The 21,433-nt window shown below is 41.1% G+C and overlaps 1 protein-coding gene across 1 annotated transcript in view; it reads right to left on the reverse strand.

Moving 5' to 3' along the window:
* Positions 1–1,535: 1,535 nt before the first annotated feature.
* Positions 1,536–21,433, reverse strand: part of IZUMO1 (izumo sperm-oocyte fusion 1) — a 74,731-nt gene continuing 54,833 nt past the window's right edge. Inside the window, exons 9-13 of the mRNA XM_083161715.1 lie at positions 20,800–20,874; positions 18,426–18,526; positions 14,921–15,065; positions 12,852–13,026; positions 1,536–1,839 (exon numbers count right to left, since the gene is read on the reverse strand). Coding sequence (XP_083017841.1) covers positions 1,755–1,839; positions 12,852–13,026; positions 14,921–15,065; positions 18,426–18,526; positions 20,800–20,874 — 581 coding nt within the window. The 3' untranslated portion in view covers positions 1,536–1,754. The remainder of the gene's footprint in view (positions 1,840–12,851; positions 13,027–14,920; positions 15,066–18,425; positions 18,527–20,799; positions 20,875–21,433) is intronic.

Consider the following 21,433-nt stretch of genomic DNA (forward strand, 5'->3'; position numbering starts at 1 on the left):
TGAATGCAGCTGCGAGGCTGATCTTCCTTGCTAGATGTTCTGCTGATCTGCTCTGTCAGTCCCTCCACTGGTTGCCTGTATTCAATATAAAATACTTCTACTCACATTCTAGGCCATTAACCTGACTGCACCAACATATATATCTTCACTTATCTCAAAATATATCCCCACCCGACCTCTCACAAGATCTGCATCTCTCATCCACACTCATTACTAGATCCCATTCACTATTACAGGACTTTCTTCGGGCAACACCCACCTTATGGAATGCCCTTCCATGCACATTAATACCCCTTTCACACTGCAGCTCTTAACCGGTATATTGCAGATTTTTTAGCCTTTTTAAAATGGTTAGAGCTGCAGTGTGAAAGCGCCAGTCTGCATTTACCGGTTACAAATAACCGGTATTTGCAAACAGGTTAAAAGCAGAGTCTTACACGGTTCAGAGCCGTTTTTTATGCAGTGTGAACAGTTCTGAGCGGTATATAGCAGCGGTTCCCAACCCTGGTCCTCAAGTACCCCCAACAGTGCATGTTTTGCAGGTCTCCACACAGAATCACAAGTGCTATAATTAGCTCCACCTGTGGATCTTTTTGGGTGACCTGGAAAACGTGCACTGTTGGGGGTACTTGAGGACAAGGGTTGGGAACCACTGGTATATGGGACTGTAGCTAAGAGAGCGCTGTGCATATGTAATGAGACACTCATTACATATGCACATATGTAATGAGTGCAGTGCATATGTAATGAGCCGCTCATTACAAATGCGCATATGCAATGAGTGGCTCATTCATATGCACAGCAATCATTAAATATGTGCATATGTAATGAGTGGCTAAGTACATATACACTACACTGTCTTATAGCTACTGTCTGTCCTGCTTTCACACTACAAACCTGCTTGAGACCCGGTATTTATTTGCAGTGTGAAAGGGGTTTAAAACGGTAATATACCATTTTAAGTACATTTTAAAATACCGGGTCTCAAACGTTTAGGCAATGTGAAAGCAGCATATTACTCTCCTCTAGCCTCCAAACTTTCAAGCATTTCCTGAAAACTCACCCCTTTAGGTAAGCTTATCATATTCCAGAACTCCCACATAACCTCCTGACCAGTCATATTTAATTGCATCACATCAGAACTGTGTTGCAATCTGGTGGGAATGCCATGGAATCCTATCTTTATATATCCCTTCTATTATCCCTATAGATTGTAAACTTGCGAGCAGGACCCCCTACCTCTATGCTGGTTTGTTACTACCCAGTTTGTTTAATCACCGTTGTTTCCTATTGTTAAGAGCAACAGCATTTGCTGCACTATATAAGAAACTGTAAATAAATAAATAAAAATAATGGGAAATGTCATCTGGTTACTTTAAAAAAAATGTGAATAAATGGGTTCGGAGCTGTTGTTCACAAAAAAACAACAACATTTCAATACAGTTTGGTGAAACTAAAGTTAAAAGGTTGTGACAACACCCTTATTTCACATTATTTTAGTAAAAATAATACTAATACTGTAAACAGACCCCCATAGTCACTGATCCTTATACATTTGTTTTATAGATTGGTGTCTTACGACAGGTTACAGTCTACAAAATACAAAACACATGTAATGCATACTACTACTACTAATAATTATAATAATAATAATATCACCAAAAGCCTTCATGTGATGTGGAAAGACTAGAGGCTATATTTGTGTGTAATGCTGGAAACAAATGAAGAAAAAAAGAAAATATTTGCATAGTGTCTTAATGTCTGGTTAACTCTTCCAGATATTGTTTCTCTTTTTCAGGATCCTTTATTCTTCTTTTTATCTTTTTACACAGCAGGCAGCTACAGGGGGGAAAGAATAATATGTGTTTAATTTGCCACATTATAAAATGTCATGTTTACATAATGCATATTCAAGGGGATGAGAGTGGGATGGGGCAGGTAAAGTACCCAGGAATCTCAGGGGGCTTGCTGAGAAGGCATACAGTAACCATGCCCCCAAATACAGCACAGCATGGCCTCTTCATGCACGTTGCTTGGCAACATCCCATTCAGTGCTGAGGGAAGTCATATTGTATCTAGTGGTATATACACCCACCAATATTATCAATAATATAGTTGATAGCAAGGCCGGTATAAGGTTTCTCAACACCCTAGGCAAAACTTCAACCTATTACTCCCTGCTACCCCAGGGCTGCTGAGAGGTCTGCTGGGCCCGGGTAAAATTGTGGGGGTATGGCCTAATTGTGTGAAAAAAATTATATTTGTAGAGCTGCCAGGCAGGGGGATGCCTTAAGCCCGATCAGGGCCGCCGACAGGGGGGGTGCTATGGGGACAACTGTCCCGGGCCTGGCCAATCTAACAGAGGGTAGAGCCCGGGCAGCTCTATCCCCACAGCATGCATGGCCACCAGCACACCCCTTTCAGAAACTGCTGCGCCCGGCCGCCAGCCCCGTTAACTGCTGCAGGCTGCAGGTTGTCCGCAGCATGCCTGCTACCTTTAATAGTAAGTGACAGCTTCCTGTAGAAAGCCCTGCTCCCCACCATGCGAAAGGCAACGCAATGTGAGTCATCTCACCGCGGCTCCAGTCAGAGGTGAACGAGCAGCCGGCGCCACTATCCTGACCCTCCCGCCCACCCACTCATCTGGGTGTGATGGTAATGAATCCTTTTAATACTAACAGCAGGGAGAGGGGGGCAGGGCTGGTGCTCTGAGCCTGTAAAATATTGCCTGAGGCTCGTAGTGATAAGTCTGTGTCATAGCTGCCTACCCTCCAGCATTCTGCAGGAGACTAGCTGAAATAACAGCAATCTCCCTCTCTCCCTCATTTGTCTAGCAATCTCCCTCATTTCACCTAGCCCACATTAAACTGTTACATCATAGTTACCTCCCATCCTGCATTCTGCAGGAGACCCCCTGAAATACCAGCAATCTCCCTCTCTCCCTCATTAGTCTAGCAATCTCCCTCATGTCACCTTGTTGTGCCTGCATACACTTGTGTATGCACTTGCTGATGCCGGTCCACCCCCACCGGGTCCCACCACGAGCGGGATCGCTGTGGTGTGTACGGCCCTTAACACTAGGGAGGGGCCCTGCCTATTTTGTCAGTCCTGGGCCCCACAGCCCTGAGCCCGATCAGTGTAATCGCTCCCCTCATCTACTCCGCAGCAGCCTCTTTGCAGCAAGCACACTAGAGCATGACAGCTAATGCTGCTGCCAGGTAAGGAGGGGGGGGGAAAGTATGGCAAACCTGGGCCCCCTCCTGGCATGGATAATCAGTACCTGCATCATACTTGTCTACCTTCCTGGAATGGCCAGGAGGCTTCCAAAAATTGTGTCCCCCTCCTGCCCCCCTTTAAGTCTCCCACATGCTCCCTGGAGCCCCCACACCACCCCCTTCCCCGCTAAGACAAATTCATGGCTCATCGGGGACGGGCTAAAATGACGCAAATCATTTTTGCCATTTTGCTGCATTTGGCATTTCCGGGGAGCTGCGAATCAAGGCTTTTTTCAAAAGGGGCGGGGCTTGGTGATGCCAGCCTCTCTCTCACCTCCCCCCTGTCATTTAGGTCAACTCTCTAGGCTTCTCCTGGAGACGCACTTAGAAAAGTAGGCAAGAATGACCTGCTCCCTCCTGTTGTCAGACCTGCCCAACCCCACACTGCCACCAATAACCACATATGGTCATAAATTAAAGTACATTTATTCCGATATACCAAACAACCCTATCTTTATTAAAAAAGCAATACTAATTTATCTGGGTTAACAACTAAATCAATCCATTTCTATGGAGTAAAACGGACGCATGACAAAAACATGAAAATTGTCCTTGTAATGAAAGAGTAAAAAATATGGTTTCCAAATGATATGCCCCACCCCCTTCCCGCCCCCCTTAGTCAGTGTAAGTTTATGTTAAGTTTTCCATAGGCATTTTTCAGTCTTAAAAACCCTGACATTAGGCTTTATAACTTAACTCTGCATAACGGCTAATTGTTATCCCATTTTTCCACAAAACAAATGGGGAGTATACTTACTAAATTACTGCTTTAATTGATCATTGGTGGGATTGCCCACTTGAATTGAAATGGCAAAGTCAATCATATTAAATCCAAAACCAGGACATTTTATATAATGCAGACATCAGCGGCTTTTAAGAAGTGCCCATTTCAACTCCACTGTATGCCATATTTGTTTTGCCTTGCCTAACTATCTAACAAATAACTAGTGATTTTCTTACAGCCCATAGTAAAACTGTGAAGTCTATGGAGAAGAACACCTATGTGAATGTTTATATTTGGTTTAGCTGGTTAATGTATTGTGGAGTTTGATTGGATATGGACAGTTTGCAGTTAGCCAATCAACTGTTTAGGAGTGTGTTTGTGTGTTCTGTCATGTAATTGTTCTAGTAGTTTCTGAGTATGGGAGGTCTACTGGTTGTGGACACTCCCACCCACCAATCCCTTTCTTGGTTGTTGGCTTTATTCAGTGAAGTAACAATGCCACCACAGCCACTGGCAACGAGCATATAACTGCAGGCAATGAGCATGTATCCCCTGGCAACCAGCTTGTAACCCCTGGCAAGGAGCAAGAAACCCCTGGCAATGAGCATTAAGGAAAAAAAATTTTTTTTTTATATATATATATATATATATATATATATATATATAATACACAATATCTCTAGAGTTTGCGCTAAGCAGGGTTGGTCGCTTGATAACACTTGATCTCCTACTAGAGAGATCCACAACCAATAGCCAAACCAATAGTGTTATGTAGCACCCTATATAATTAATCGAGATACTTCTAGTCTTTCCTTTATAATACCATGATTACCATCAGCATTTTCCGATATAAAACATTTATTAAAACATTTAAAACAGATCACAATATAAATCTTGAGGCAAGTTTTCTAGTACAGACGTATTCTTTGGATTTATGGATCGTAATGGTTTTCAATGGTTACCCAACGCGTTTCGTCTCTTTATGAGACTTCATCAGGGGTGAACAATTTTATATTAGATCTACAAAGTAGAACATAATTTTAGAATTCTAAAATGACAAACATAGGAAAGACAAATACAAGTACATTTACAATTAAAATTCGAAGCGAATTTAAAGAGGGAAGGAGGAGAACAGAAGAGGACAATGAGTGTATATATACATATCGTTTAACAGACCGTGTTAAGTTACATACTGAAATATAGGTGAGGAAACAAGAAAAACTCTGCATCCAAAGTTGATACTTAATGTTTATAACACCACTTATTTTCATGTGATTCAATAAAGTAAATAGAGTAGGATGGTACAGTACCTTAATAGGTCTTTTATCAATAATAATTTTGCTAGTTTGCAGAAATACAGGGTCCGTTTATAGGCTCAAGTTTTTTTACTAGAAATAAATATGAATATAAATGAACATAAGGGTAAACACATGGGTGTACATGTATCTCCATTACAAATGAATGGTGGTTGATAGTTACCTCTAATGGATAGAGGAGTACGCTCCTGGATCTTTCTATTATGTTAGAGATCTTTAGGCAATGATCGGTTGCCCGTACTTGAAGATTGAAGAACTATTGTTTATTCATAATTTTTAGGTACCTATTGGTGTATGATTGAAAACATAAATAGCTTTTAGTGATTCCCACAATATGAGCTATCATTAAATTTATTAATTATGGCTTTAAGTACCTACCATTAATGAATCATTACTGTTCTTAAGTCCTAATTTGAATAAAGTTTTTAGAGTATAATTTAAAATTATGTATTTCAGGATGAAAAAGTAATAGCTCAATAACGCGTTTCCCCGCCTCCGTGGGGACTCAGCGGCTTCCTCAGATTCCTCAGAATCTGAGGAAGCCGCTGAGTCCCCACGGAGGCGGGGAAACGCGTTATTGAGCTATTACTTTTTCATCCTGAAATACAGGCGGACCTGCCCGTGATACCTGCATAAAGTGCTACATTACCGGTTGACACTGTGATCTCTCCTAGAAGAAGGAGCCCGGGTTCCCAGGAAAGTACTGTACCATCAATACAAAGGCACCATTGCTAACAAAATATAAAGCACACAAACCTGGGACTTCCAGTGCAGGTACAGGGAGGATACCTCCCCTATTTTTTTATTTATATTTTATTTGATTTTTTCTCCATACATTGAATTTTATGTCAGGCCAGACAAATATAGTGTGAGAAGGTTTCATGTATAGAGGAATACAGATATCCTCCACCCATCTCACAAGGAGAACCTATGATTGAAACCAAATAAACCTCTCAATCTCCATACAAGACTGTGGGAAAATAATATAAAACATTTTTTTGATGGCGGACTAAAAACCCACCCCCCCCCCCTCTTTTTTTTTAGTCTTTTTCTCCATTTTTTATATTCTAATGAAATTGTTTGTAACAATCTGATCTTTTAACACTGGCCAGTGTAAATTTTACTTAATAAATTTATATATTTATACATTGTTTCTAGCGCATTATATGTGTTTTTCTGTTTTGTTCCCTTATATAATATTTGGGAGTATACTGTAAAACAAATAATGATAATAATTGATTAATTAATTAGGAATACATTTTAATTTAATATTTTATATTTTGTATAGTGGCTAACATACCTCCAATTTCCAATAAGCGAACTCCTTAAGGATCACAGGAGTGAAGATGTGGTCCAAAAAAAGACCTACCCAATGATACAAATACTGCTTAGTGCTTCCATTAAAGTGTTAAACTAGAGTAATTAAAGTGAATAATGGTATATTACCTTTCTGGCTCCTAGAGATGTGCGCTCTCCTGTGTCCAAACACCAAGTGAACTAATAGCTGTCCTAGCCAGGGTATTTATAGGGAGTGACTAGTGACATCACTTCCTGTTGGAGATGTTTTACTTGTTAATAATTTTTAAGTGTTTTTTAAAAGACTAAAGTGCCAGTTTTATAGCAAATCTATGTTTCTGTGTGTTAAATATTCCATCACACTGTTAACACACAGAAACATAGATTTGCTATAAAACTGGCACTTTAGCCTTTTTAAAAAACACTTAAAAATTATTAACTAGGACAGCTATTACAATGTACAATATCTCCAGAGTTTGCGCTATGCTGTGTTGGTCGCTTGATAACACTTGATCCCCTACTAGAGAGACCGAAAAGCCAATATCCAAACCAGAAGTGTTATATAGCGCCCTATATATTTAGTCAGGATATTTCCTGTCTTTCCTTTACAATATCAGATGGACCATAAGCAATTTTTAAAGTAGAAAAACATTTATTTAAAACATTTAAAACAGAAACCTCATATTATCATATGGAAGGTTTTTCTAGTACAGGTGTATTCTTTGGTTTATGGATCACAATAGTAGTCAATGGTTACCCAACGCGTTTCGTCTCTTTATGAGACTTCATTAGGGGTGCAAAATAGTATTGTAGTAGATCTACAAAAAGTAGAACATAATTTTAAAAATAATTTTTTAAAACAACATAACATAGTATAACATAGCATAGGAAAGGCAAGTACAAGTAAATACAATTGTACGTAATATTCGGAATCTAATTCAGAGGGAATAGGAAGAGGAGAACAGAGGGAGACATAAGGATGTAAATAATTTTGACATAAATATATTCTGACAACATCTGATTATTTTGTCATATCTTAAAGAGACAAGTAGGGAACGAGAAAAACTCTGCACCCAAAGCTGATAATAGGTGTGAAAAAATACACCTCTATACAATTTAATAGAATATGGTGGTACTGTACCTTCTTAGGTCTCTTAATCAATATTTTTGTACAATTGAGGTGGGAATGGTCCGGTTATAGACTCAAAATAGTTTACTAAAAGTAAATATAAATACAAATGTAAATCCAAGGGTTTATCTATGGTCCCCAATTGGTTATTAAATGATAATTGTTTGGGGTACTATACCTTAATAAGTCCTTTAATACCAATAAATGAGTTGATAGGTAGTGCAAGTTCAAGCTTTTTAGCTGGAATAAATAAATTACATTTACAATCTAAATGGGCTATTCTTAATCATATTGAATTTTATTTATTTAAGGAGTGGTAATTGAATAATTACCTATAGTGGAATTGAACCCGATTATCTTTGGTTTGAAAAATTATGATCTTAGGGCAATAGGCGGTGCCCAATATGGGTTTTGTAGGACTTCTATTATAAACCTAGGGTATTATAATACCTAAAAATATATCATAAACAAGGATGTTGATTAAATTTCTATTTTAAGTTTTTTTTATATATTTTTATTTTTATTTTTAAATAACCCCCATAATGTAACAGGTTAGTGAATAAGGTATAATAATACATACCGTTGATTGAGGTGATTAGCTCTGAATCGATGGTAAGTTTTTGAGTATGGAAATGTAGTCCCCTTATGATATAGTCAGGGGTAAACTGTGAGATAAACTGAATGGTCCTAATTAGTGTGATAATTCTACTGGTGATCTAAATCAACAAAATGATCAAAGTTCATCCATCATACCTTCAATTTTCAATAAGCGATCTCCTTGATATAAATTAGATTATCTTTAGTACGGACAAAAATCTTTGGGCAATGGGCAATGCCCGATTGGAATAATTGTAGAACTTCTAATAGAAGGGTTCGGATTTTTATATACCTGATAATATATCATAGAGAAAAGGATATTAATCATTTTTAAAAAATTTTTTTAATGACTCTTATAATAGGGCTAGTCAGTGAATTAAATGTGATTATACATACCTTAAAGTGAAATTACTAGCTTTATATCGATGGTGGGTTTTTTTTATAAAAGATTTGTAGTCCCCTTAATGTAATCAGAGATATAAACTGTGAAATGAATTAAATATAAAAATCCTAATTAGTGTCATATGATAATTAGTGGTGTTGGTATTGACACAGTAATCAATATTCATCTAACATACCTCCAATAACCAATATGCGATCTCCTTGTAGAACACAGGGGTATGGATGTGGTCTAAGTAGGGATAAAGACCTACCCGATATATAAAAATTAGTTAAGTGCTTCCATGGAAGCACTTAACTAATTTTTATATATCGGGTAGGTCTTTATCCCTACTTAGACCACATCCATACCCCTGTGTTCTACAAGGAGATCGCATATTGGTTATTGGAGGTATGTTAGATGAATATTGATTACTGTGTCAATACCAACACCACTAATTATCATATCACACTAATTAGGATTTTTATATTTAATTCATTTCACAGTTTATATCTCTGATTACATTAAGGGGACTACAAATCTTTTATAAAAAAAACCCACCATCGATATAAAGCTAGTAATTTCACTTTAAGGTACAGTATGTATAATCACATTTAATTCACTGACTAGCCCTATTATAAGAGTCATTAAATTTTTTTTTTTTAAATGATTAATATCCTTTTCTCTATGATATATTATCAGGTATATAAAAATCCGAACCCTTCTATTAGAAGTTCTACAATTATTCCAATCGGGCATTGCCCATTGCCCAAAGATTTTTGTCCGTACTAAAGATAATCTAATTTATATCAAGGAGATCGCTTATTGAAAATTGAAGGTATGATGGATGAACTTTGATCATTTTGTTGATTTAGATCACCAGTAGAATTATCACACTAATTAGGACCATTCAATTTATCTCACAGTTTACCCCTGACTATATCATAAGGGGACTACATTTCCATACTCAAAAACTTACCATCGATTCAGAGCTAATCACCTAAATCAACGGTATGTATTATTATACCTTATTCACTAACCTGTTGCATTATGGGGGTTATTTAAAAATAAAAATAAAAATATATAAAAAAAAATTAAAATATAAATTTAATCAACATCCTTGTTTATAATATATTTTTAGGTATTTTAATACCCTAGGTTTATAATAGAAGTCCTACAAAACCCATATTGGGCACCGCCTATTGCCCTAAGATCATAATTTTTTAAACCAAAGATAATCGGGTTCAATTCCACTATAGGTAATTATTCAATTACCACTCCTTAAATAAATAAAATTCAATATGATTAAGAATAGCCCAATGAGATTGTAAATGTAATTTATTTATTCCAGCCAAAAAGCTTGAACTTGCACTACCTATCAACTAATTTATTGGTATTAAAGGACTTATTAAGGTATAGTACCCCAAACAATTATCATTTAATAACCAATTGGGGACCATAGATAAACCCTTGGATTTACATTTGTATTTATATTTACTTTTAGTAAACTATTTTGAGTCTATAACCGGACCATTCACCACCTCAATTGTACAAAAATATTGATTAAGAGACCTATGAAGGTACAGTACCACCATATTCTATTAAATTGTATAGAGGTGTCTTTTTTCACACCTATTATCAGCGTTGGGTGCAGAGTTTTTCTCGTTCCCTACTTGTCTCTTTAAGATATGACAAAATAATCAGATGTTGTCAGAATATATTTATGTCAAAATTATTTACATCCTTATGTCTCCCTCTGTTCTCCTCTTCCTATTCCCTCTGAATTAGATTCCGAATATTACGTACAATTGTATTTACTTGTACTTGTCTTTCCTATGCTATGTTATACTATGTTATGTTGTTTTAAAAAATTATTTTTAAAATTATGTTCTACTTTTTGTAGATCTACTACAATACTATTTTGCACCCCTGATGAAGTCTCATAAAGAGACGAAACGCGTTGGTTAACCATTGACTACTATTGTGATCCATAAACCAAAGAATACACCTGTACTAGAAAAACCTTCCATATGATAATATGAGGTTTCTGTTTTAAATGTTTTAAATAAATGTTTTTCTACTTTAAAAATTGTTTATGGTCCATCTGATATTGTAAAGGAAAGACAGGAAATATCCTGACTAAATATATAGGGCGCTATATAACACTTCTGGTTTGGATATTGGCTTTTCGGTCTCTCTAGTAGGGGATCAAGTGTTATCAAGCGACCAACACAGCATAGCGCAAACTCTGGAGATATTGTACATTGTAATAGCTGTCCTAGTTAATAATTTTTAAGTGTTTTTTAAAAAGGCTAAAGTGCCAGTTTTATAGCAAATCTATGTTTCTGTGTGTTAACAGTGTGATGGAATATTTAACACACAGAAACATAGATTTGCTATAAAACTGGCACTTTAGTCTTTTAAAAAACACTTAAAAATTATTAACAAGTAAAACATCTCCAACAGGAAGTGATGTCACTAGTCACTCCCTATAAATACCCTGGCTAGGACAGCTATTAGTTCACTTGGTGTTTGGACACAGGAGAGCGCACATCTCTAGGAGCCAGAAAGGTAATATACCATTATTCACTTTAATTACTCTAGTTTAACACTTTAATGGAAGCACTAAGCAGTATTTGTATCATTGGGTAGGTCTTTTTTTGGACCACATCTTCACTCCTGTGATCCTTAAGGAGTTCGCTTATTGGAAATTGGAGGTATGTTAGCCACTATACAAAATATAAAATATTAAATTAAAATGTATTCCTAATTAATTAATCAATTATGATCATTATTTGTTTTACAGTATACTCCCAAATATTATATAAGGGGACCACACTTCAAAAATGATACTCTAAAAACTTTATTCAAACTAGGACTTAAGAACAGTAATGATTCATTAATGGTAGGTACTTAAAGCCATAATTAATAAATTTAATGACAGCTCATATTGTGGGAATCACTAAAAGCTATTTATGTTTTCAATCATACACCAATAGGTACCTAAAAATTATGAATAAACAATAGTTCTTCAATCTTCAAGTACGGGCAACCGATCATTGCCTAAAGATCTCTAACATAATAGAAAGATCCAGGAGCGTACTCCTCTATCCATTAGAGGTAACTATCAACCACCATTCATTTGTAATGGAGATAGATGTACACCCATGTGTTTACCCTTATGTTCATTTATATTCATATTTATTTCTAGTAAAAAACTTGAGCCTATAAACGGACCCTGTATTTCTGCAAACTAGCAAAATTATTATTGATAAAAGACCTATTAAGGTACTGTACCATCCTACTCTATTTACTTTATTGAATCACATGAAAATAAGTGGTGTTATAAACATTAAGTATCAACTTTGGATGCAGAGTTTTTCTTGTTTCCTCACCTATATTCCAGTATGTAACTTAACACGATCTGTTAAACGATATGTATATATACACTCATTGTCCTCTTCTGTTCTCCTCCTTCCCTCTTTAAATTCGCTTCGAATTTTAATTGTAAATGTACTTGTATTTGTCTTTCCTATGTTTGTCATTTTAGAATTCTAAAATTATGTTCTACTTTGTAGATCTAATATAAAATTGTTCACCCCTGATGAAGTCTCATAAAGAGACGAAACGCGTTGGGTAACCATTGAAAACCATTACAATCCATAAATCCAAAGAATACGTCTGTACTAGAAAACTTGCCTCAAGATTTATATTGTGATCTGTTTTAAATGTTTTAATAAATGTTTTATATCGGAAAATGCTGATGGTAATCATGGTATTATAAAGGAAAGATTAGAAGTATCTCGATTAATAATATAGGGCGCTACATAACACTATTGGTTTGGATATATATATATATATATATATATATATATATAATTTGCTGTATAAAGGTGGGGGGCCCCAGAATCTTTTTTGGCAAGGTGAAGCAACATTTCTAGTAAAGCCACTGGCTTTATTGCAGGAAAGAATGGCAACAGGGGCTGTCTCTCCCTGTCAGGTACACTGGGGTTAGCAAGATTCTAGCCTACTGGGGTCATATCATTAACACCTGGATAAAAGGTAGACAGATAGTAGCAAGCAATAGGTAGGAAAAATATAATTTTGTAATTAGCTTTTGCTGCACAGCACATACCACAAGGAAGAAGTGACTATGATGATGAGAGCGCCACCAGCGTATGTTAATATCTGTGCACGGGTGCTGATTATTTCCTCCGTGTCCACATTTGCCGATGTATTTGTTGCGGCAGGATGAATATTTGGCAGCGTTGGCCGGGGCTTGTACGCTCTAGTTGTTGCCCCTCTCACAACTACATGAAAGAGAACAGTAGAAGTTAAAGCACAGGTGGATGTATTCAGTCTAAAGCCCTGTACTCATTGTGCGATATCAGCCATTATCGCCGGGGATGTGGTCGCTGAGCAAACGATGGCAAGGCATGCTGGGATGTGTAGTTTCACAACAGCTGGTTGGCCACAGTTTGGACATGCATGCACTATATGACATTTTGGCCCGATTCAGACCTGCTTGCTGGGCTGCGAGTATTCAGGGCCCAGCGAGCAGGTAAGCACCGCCCCGCCGAGCTCCCTGCCCCTGTGCACAGGTGTGATTTCCCCCCTGCTTGCAGCGCTGAGTAAGTCTAGACTCAGCTCTGTGAAGGCCGCGGGGAGGAGGCCGCTGCTGACATCAGCGGCCATCCCACCCAAAGACCGGAGACCGCCTGCGTTTTCCGTGACACTCCCGGAAATCGGGTTATGCCACAAATGTCAGCGCCTGTCAGTCACCTTGTGAGCGGCCGGCAAATGCTAGACTTAGCATAGTCCATTCGCAAGGGGAACACGCACACCAGATTTTGGCAGGACCGTCTGGTTTTTCTTTTTGGGACAGTCCCACATCCCACCCAAGGCCGACAGTGTCCCTCAATAGGGGATGACAGTTGGAAGCCCCCCTTCCTGGCACTGCTCTGCTGAGTAGAGCAATGGTGAAAAGACGCTGTTCACATACACACAGCGTCTATTCCCAGAGACACATGGGCTAGGTGCATGGCCAGCAGCTCTCAGTGTGCTGTCCATGCACCCAAAGCGGCAAAAACATTGCGTGGTCTCATGTGCATGACAAGATTTGTAGACACCACCCCCAGTCCGCCAGGCCACGCCCTCAAAATTTGGTGCGCACGCCGAAGACATGCACAGGACTCCCGCCACCCAAATTCCAAATGTTGGGAGGTACACTAATTGTTTTAAAAATCCACAAATATTGCAATATAATTATATGTCAGTAGAACCATGAGACCAGAACTGTAACACATAGGGCCTTATTCAGATCTGAGCTCAGTACACATTTGTTTGGAAAATGGGCAAAACCATATGCACTGCAGGTGGAGCAGATGTAACCTGTGCAATTACAGTTAAATTTGGGTGGGGTGTGCTGGAACTGAAATCTAAATTGCAGTGTAAAAATAATGCAGCCAGTATTTACCCTGCACAGAAAAAATAACTCACACAAATCTAACTCTCTCTGCACATGTTACATCTGGCCCACCTGCAGTGCACAGTTTTGCCCATTTTCCAAACAAATATGTACTGAGCTCAGAACTGAATCAGGCCCATAGTTGTCTACCCTCCTGCATTCTGCAGTAGACTCCCTGAAATAGCAGCAATCTCCCTCTTTCCCTCATTAGTCTAGCAATCTCCCTCATGCCACCTAGCCCAAATTACACTGGTACATCACAGTTACCTCCCCTCCTGCATTCTGCAGGAGACTCCCTGACATACAGTAGCAGCATTCTCCCTCTTTCCCTCATTAGTCTAGCAATCTCCCTCATTTCACCTAGCCCACATTACTCTATTCCATTTTTGGGGAAAAAAGGAATGAGAGACAGATACATTTACATTGAATCATCAGCACCATTTCCCAGCACTTTACCAAGTATAGTAGCTCTTACTAACTGCTTTGGGGCTAGTCTACATTTGGATATGTCATTTTAAATGACACCCCCATGCTTCTAGGTGCCACGTTCACAATCTCTCCATATATGGAACTAGACACGCCCTTTGGGTGGAGCATGACACGCCCCCACAATGGGGCGCTTTGCAAAATTCCACTACCAACTATAATCTCCCTGAAACTAGTTTTCAAAAGTAGGCAAGTATGCTGTAACAGTTTCATAGAGGTGTAATTGTCAGCTGCCTGATAATCATTCTTACCTTTTACATCATATATAAGGATGCTGACTGGAATACCAGAAAGTGATTGTGTACGACATAGGTATACACCGGAGTCATTCATATCCACTCGTTTCTTCAAAAATAAGGGCTCATCTACAATCCCTATGGGGGATAGGTCAATGCTCTAGAAAAGGAATATAGTGTTATAAAACATCAATTTAACAACTATTCACAATGTGTGGTCACTGCATGTTGACAAGAAAAATATCAACATGGTAGAAATGTCAACATGTTGCATGTTGACAGTCACAGTGTCTACATAGATATTATATTGACATGACAGATGCCTGTGGTTCCTCACAGTCATTTTCCTGGTTCCGGCAGCAGCTGCTTCTCCTGAATCCCAGCGGTCATGTCAGCAGCAGTTCCGGCACATACCAGTAAGTATTCCCCCCTAATCCCTACTCCTAACCTTGTCATTCTGAGAATGTCAACATTTCAGATGGTGACATTTCTGATGTCCGATACAGTAATCACGTCGACGTACTTGCCTATGCTTCCAGAATGGGCGGGAGGCTCCTGAAACTTGTGTGATGCTCCCAGAAAAGTGGGCAAGACTCCCGGAGGCTGCAACCACCTGCTCACATGCTTCTGCCTTTTGTACATTCACTCAGGGACAGTGCTACCATTAGGCAGCTGCCCAAGGGCTCCAGGATCTGGGGGACGCCCCCGGAGTCTCACTATCACAAAATTAAGAATGACTCTGGTAGAGATATACTTGTTGAACTAAGTGCCTTATTCAGAACTGTTCGCTAGGCTGTGTGTGAACACCGCCAGGCCCATCCCCACAACGCGAATCCCCTCGCGAGCATGCGAGGAGGTGTGTACACGAACACATCTACTCGTATGCGGCCGCACGGCCGAAAAATCATTCACACATGGAATCACCCCTGGAATTATACAGCACACATGGCAGCACCCCTGGAATTATACAGCACACATGGCAGCAATCCCTGGAATTATACAGCACACATGGCAGCAATCCCTGGAATTATACAGCACACATTGCAGCAATCCCTGGAATTATACAGCACACATTGCAGCAATCCCTGGAATTATACAGCACACATGATAGCACCCCAGGAATTATAAAGATCACATGGCAGCTATCTCTGGAATTATACAGCACACATGGCAGCATCCCTGGTCTGATACAACACACATGGTAGCACCCCAGGAATTTTACAGCACACATGGCAGCAATCCCTGGAATTATACAGAACACATGGCAACATCCCTAGACTGATATGACACACATGGCAGCCGCCCAAGAATTATATGGCACACATTGCAGAACCCTTGGAATTATACAGCACACATGGCAGCATCACAGGACTGATATGGCACACATGGGGCTCCCATGGAAATATACCAGGGTTGCCGACCCTCCCGGAATTTGCGGGAGTCTCCCGAAAATCGGGTCCCCCCTCCCGGCCCCCGGAAGGGTGGGCAACCCTCCCGTAATCAGGGGGACCCCCACTGAGCCCCCCCCATCGCGGCATTTAAATGCCGCAATCCGCGGGTCTCAGAGGAGGGGGCGGAGCTAAAATGACACAATTGTGTCATTTTAGCCCCGCCCCCTCCATAGAGATCAGTTATTTCGGCTATTTGTCGTAATGGGGGCGGGGCTTAATGACGTCACCGTTAAGCCCCCGCCCCTGAACTCGTAATGAAAGATTCCTCTCCGGGCTTCTCCCGGAGAGGATCGTGTGCAAGTCGGCAACCCTGAAATATACATCACACATAGCAGCACCTCTGGAATTATACATGACATAGGGCAGACTCGGGAATTTCCTGGGTCCAAGGTCTGTGATCTAAGATGAACCCAGGATTATGCAGGGGCGGCAATGAGAACATGTTATTACTGATTTCCTCCTGAGACTACAGGAAAATGCAGGGGCGTAACTACACTAAGGCAGCCACCGGCAATGCTTGGGGGAGCGAGTGGCAGCGCTGTCTGTGTGGGCGCCGGCATTCAGCACTTTATACTGCCGCTGCCCACCCCGCATCCCCGGCATAGATTCCGGTCCAGTCCCACCGACCGTCAACTGGTGGCTGGCTGTGGTCGGGGGTATAGGCTACACGTGCCATGCTCCCCAGGACAGTACAGCACAGCAGCGGTGCAGGCTTGCAGAGCAGTTCAGTAGCACAGTGTCAGCCTGCTGCTTCAGCTGAGACGCAATCGGAGCTGGATACAGTCTACCAAAAAGTGCGGGGATGAGTGATTTTTGCATTGTCCGGCAACACATCACAGCGGCAGTGCAGGTACGGTACCAGCTTCACTTGTTCAATAAATCAAATCCTCCCCTCTCCCCTCTCTGAGGGCAGCTCAGCCTCTTCTGTTCACTGGCAGGTCACATAAAACACTCCTGACAGGGTATTTAAAACTTCCAGCTAATGTTTTTTTTTTTTTCTGAATGAGCAATTCAGCTTCAGTGGGAGCTGGCAACAAATTAACTGTTTGGGATCACTACATTGGGCACAATTGACTTATGGTTTTACCTTATCTCTCTCTCTCTGCTGTCCTTATCTCTCTCTCTCTCTCTGCTGTCCTTATCTCTCTCTCTCTCTCTCTGCTGTCCTTATCTCTCTCTCTCTCTCTCTCTCTCTGCTGTCCTTATCTCTCTCTCTCTCTCTCTCTCTCTCTCTCTCTCTCTCTCTCTCTCTCTGCTGTCCTTATCTCTCTCTCTCTGCTGTCCTTATCTCTCTCTCTCTGCTGTCCTTATCTCTCTCTCTGCTCTTTCTGCTGTCCCGCTCTCCCATGTCTTTTCTCTTTCTGTTGTCCTTTTGTCTCTTTCCACTCTTAGTGAGTACATGCATCCTGGCAAAATATATATATCAGGGTTGCCGACCCTCCCGAAATTTCCGGGAGTCTCCCGAAAATCGGGGCTCCCTCCCGGCCCCCCGGAAGGGTGGGCAACCCTCCCGGATTCAGGGGGGACCCCCGCTGTCCCCCGGATCGCGGCATTAAAATGCCGCAATCCCCGGGTCTCAGAGGAGGGGGCGGGGCTAAAATGACACAATCGCGTCATTTTAGCCCCGCCCCCTCCATGGAGATCACTGAATTCCTTGGTTTTACAGCATGGGGGCGGGGCTTAGTGATGTCACGGTTAAGCCCCGCCCCCTGAGCGGCTACTGAATCTCTCCTCTCCTGGCTTCTCCCGGAGAGGAGAATAACAAAGTTGGCAACCCTGATATATATATATATTTTTTGTGGGGGGGGGGGGGGGGGGGGCGCCACAATTTTTTTAGCAGGGGGGAGCAAAATTTATAGTTACGCCACTGGGAAAATGGCCACTGTGGGTCTGCAGTGAGGACACTAGTAATGAGCAAGTTTGTTCCTCTAGTAAGGCTGCCAGTAAAATGTCCGGGCTGCTCCTGACAGGGCTGCAAAGGGGAATAATGTTTCTCCTACAGTAGATACCTTGGCCTGGGGAAAAAAAGTACCCTCTAACCCCCTTCCCCTCAGCTTCCCTGATAATACCTTATAGAATGCAAATTCACATTGCTCCTCCAATTTCACATGCCACATTAAACTACAGTCCAAGATCAGATCTTCATCTTCTTCAACTTCCAATTTTCTTTCTATGAAAAAAGACATACACAGACTGCATACTGTACTTAAAAAAACAGGCTAAATTATGCACTCATTTAATGTTCCATTAACAATGCTTAAATAGTAAATACGTACTACAAGTCATCTTGGAGGAAAACATTAAAATTGCGAACGTTAAAAATGCCCTCATCCATAAGTGAACACAAACTGACTAAGCCCTGCCCCTTATATTAAGTCTCTTGCTTGATAATGGATTTAGAGACTTTATGATTTGAATTAAATATATTACAGGTTTGTTAAAGAACAACACATGTACAGTACTTAGGCAATACAGATGGTGTAACTACCGGTTAGCATTACTGCCTCACAGCGCTGAGGTCATGGGCTCTACTCCCACAATGGCCCTAACTGTGCGGAGTTTGTATATTCTCCCCATACTTGCATGGGTTTCCTCCGGGTACTCCGGTTTCCTCCCACATTCCAAAAATATACTGGTAGGTTATTTGGCTCCTAACTAAAGTGCTTAATCAGTGGCGGCTCTTACCATTTAGGAGGAGGGGGGCTGCTGCAGCCGATGCCCCGCCACGATCCCTGAGCTGTTCATCACGCCACCCCAGCCACCGGTCCCCTGCACGGGGCCAGTGCATGGGCAGTAACTTCATACATGCGCTGGCCCAAGCTTCCATGGGCTGTCTTTGCAGCATCCTCCGGAAGCTTAATCATGTTACTGGGTATGGCGCATGCGCAGTATCACGACCAAAATTCTCATTTACTCTCTTGTCATCTCCCGCCTTGACTACTGCAACATCCTTCTCTCCGGGCTACCTCTCACCCGCCTCGCCCCAATCCATTCTTAACGCCACTGCTAGGCTCATCTTCCTCTCCCGCCGCTCTACCTCCGTCTCCCCCCTCTGTCTATCTCTTCACTGGCTCCCCATTCCTTTCTGAGATCTCTTTAAACTCCTCACCACCACCTACAAGGCTCTCTCCTCCTCCACCGCTCCTTACCTCTCTTCACTGATCTATATCCACACTCCCTCCCGTCCTCTTCGCTCTGCCGCCGACTGCCGCCTGACCTCTCACCTAATCACCTCCTCCCACTCCCGTGTCCAAGACTTCTCTCGCACTGCCCCCCTGCACTGGAACAACCTCCTGCCACCCATAAGGCTTTCTGATTCCCTTACTTCATTCAAGCGCTCCTTCAAAACCCACTTTTTCCGACTAGCCTATCCCTTCTCCTCCTAACCTCTTTCGCTCCTCCTATCCTGCCTACCCTCCCCCTCCATCCGTTACCATCCATTCCTGCTTATCCTATTGTTTTTCGTTTGTCCACCCACCCACCTCCTTTTAGTCTCTTATGAGTAGGGCCCTCCTTCCTTACTTACTCACCCTACCTCACCAGCGCTCCTGCCCTGTTCTACCCTTCCTCTACTTCATCTTCTGTCTCCTCGACAATTTCGACACCTACTTCAGAACTGATGCTGATTTTAGTTCTACCAGCTATACCCCTATTTATGCTGTATTTTATCAACACACCCTGTACGTTACCTTGTAATTTGTTATTTTGTTTGCTATGCACGGCGCTACGGACACTTTGTGGCGCCTTATAAATAAACTAACTACTACTACCATCGTCTGTGGTACTGCGCATGTGCAGAACCTGATTTGGGGGCTGCCGCACATTTGCGCACAGAGAGGCATCCCGGAGGGAGGGAGGCATCTCGGAGTGACTGACAGGTCAGACTTCCAATAGGAAGTCACTGCCAGTCACACTGAAGCCAGAGCAGTCTCACAGACTGCATATGGCTTCACTTTAGGCAGAGACAGCGGCGGGTTTTACCTGGGGGGGCTGTAGGCTAGCCCATAGGTAAAAACCACCACTGGTATTAATATCTAACAGAGATATATAAGGGCCTTATTCTGGTTCACTCTTAGAGGCAAATTCCGTCTCAAATGGACAAAACCATGTGCACTGCAGGGGTGCGGATGCAACATGTGCAGAGAGAATTAGATTTGGGTGGGTTTTCCTTCAAAGTGAGATCCATATTGCAGTGTAGAAATAAAGCAGTCAGTATTTTCCCTGCACAGAATAACTCACCCAAATCTAATTCTCTATCCACATGTTACATCTGCGCCCCACCTGCAGTGCACATGGTTTTGTCCATTTGAGAAGGAATTTGCCTCTAAGAGTGAACCAGAATAAGGCCCTAAGTGCTGTGCCGAAATCATTGTTTAAACCTTTTCCGAATGACTGAAGATGATTAATGAATTGGTTATTTTAGACTATTTTCTTGAATCTTACCTCCACAGAATAAAGCGGCATTAAAGTAATGGATATAATGTTCACACGGTGTACAACTCTGGCCAGTTAGCAAATCTGAAAAAGTTAAATTTTTCAAGGCAGAGTTATGTCCCCACAGCGAGGTTTTGGTTACGGTCATTATAGCTGATTTACATAGATATTTTTATGTGCAATAACCATAAACACTCTAACAGCTGATGTGTGACCTTAGTGTGCATTAAGATAATAATAACTTGACACAATAAATTGAGACACCTGAAATAAAGACTCGGAGACATAGGTTTGGCAGAATAATGTCAGCTGAAATTTATTTAAAAGGATTTTAAGCTAATTTTTAGTTTTGTTTAATTATTTAATTTTTATTTTATTTTATTTTATTTTTAATTTAATTAAATTTTTGGTGGCCAGAAAGAACGGCACTAAAACTAAGCCCACCCCAAAACTATTCTGCATGATTCAGCAAACTCATCAAACAGCGGTCTCCACTCAACCTACCATTGACTCCCCACCCAGCCGGGTGGGGTCGCAGCTCCCGAGCGGGTGGTCCAGCGAAGGCCTAAGCCAATGAGAGGCGAGCGCACCGAAAACAAGCCAAATCTGCAGTAAACATAACTTACATCAAGCCTTCAAATCT

This window comes from Crinia signifera, chromosome 19 (assembly GCF_055691185.1).
Source record: "Crinia signifera chromosome 19, ASM5569118v1, whole genome shotgun sequence".
NCBI lineage: Eukaryota > Metazoa > Chordata > Amphibia > Anura > Myobatrachidae > Crinia > Crinia signifera.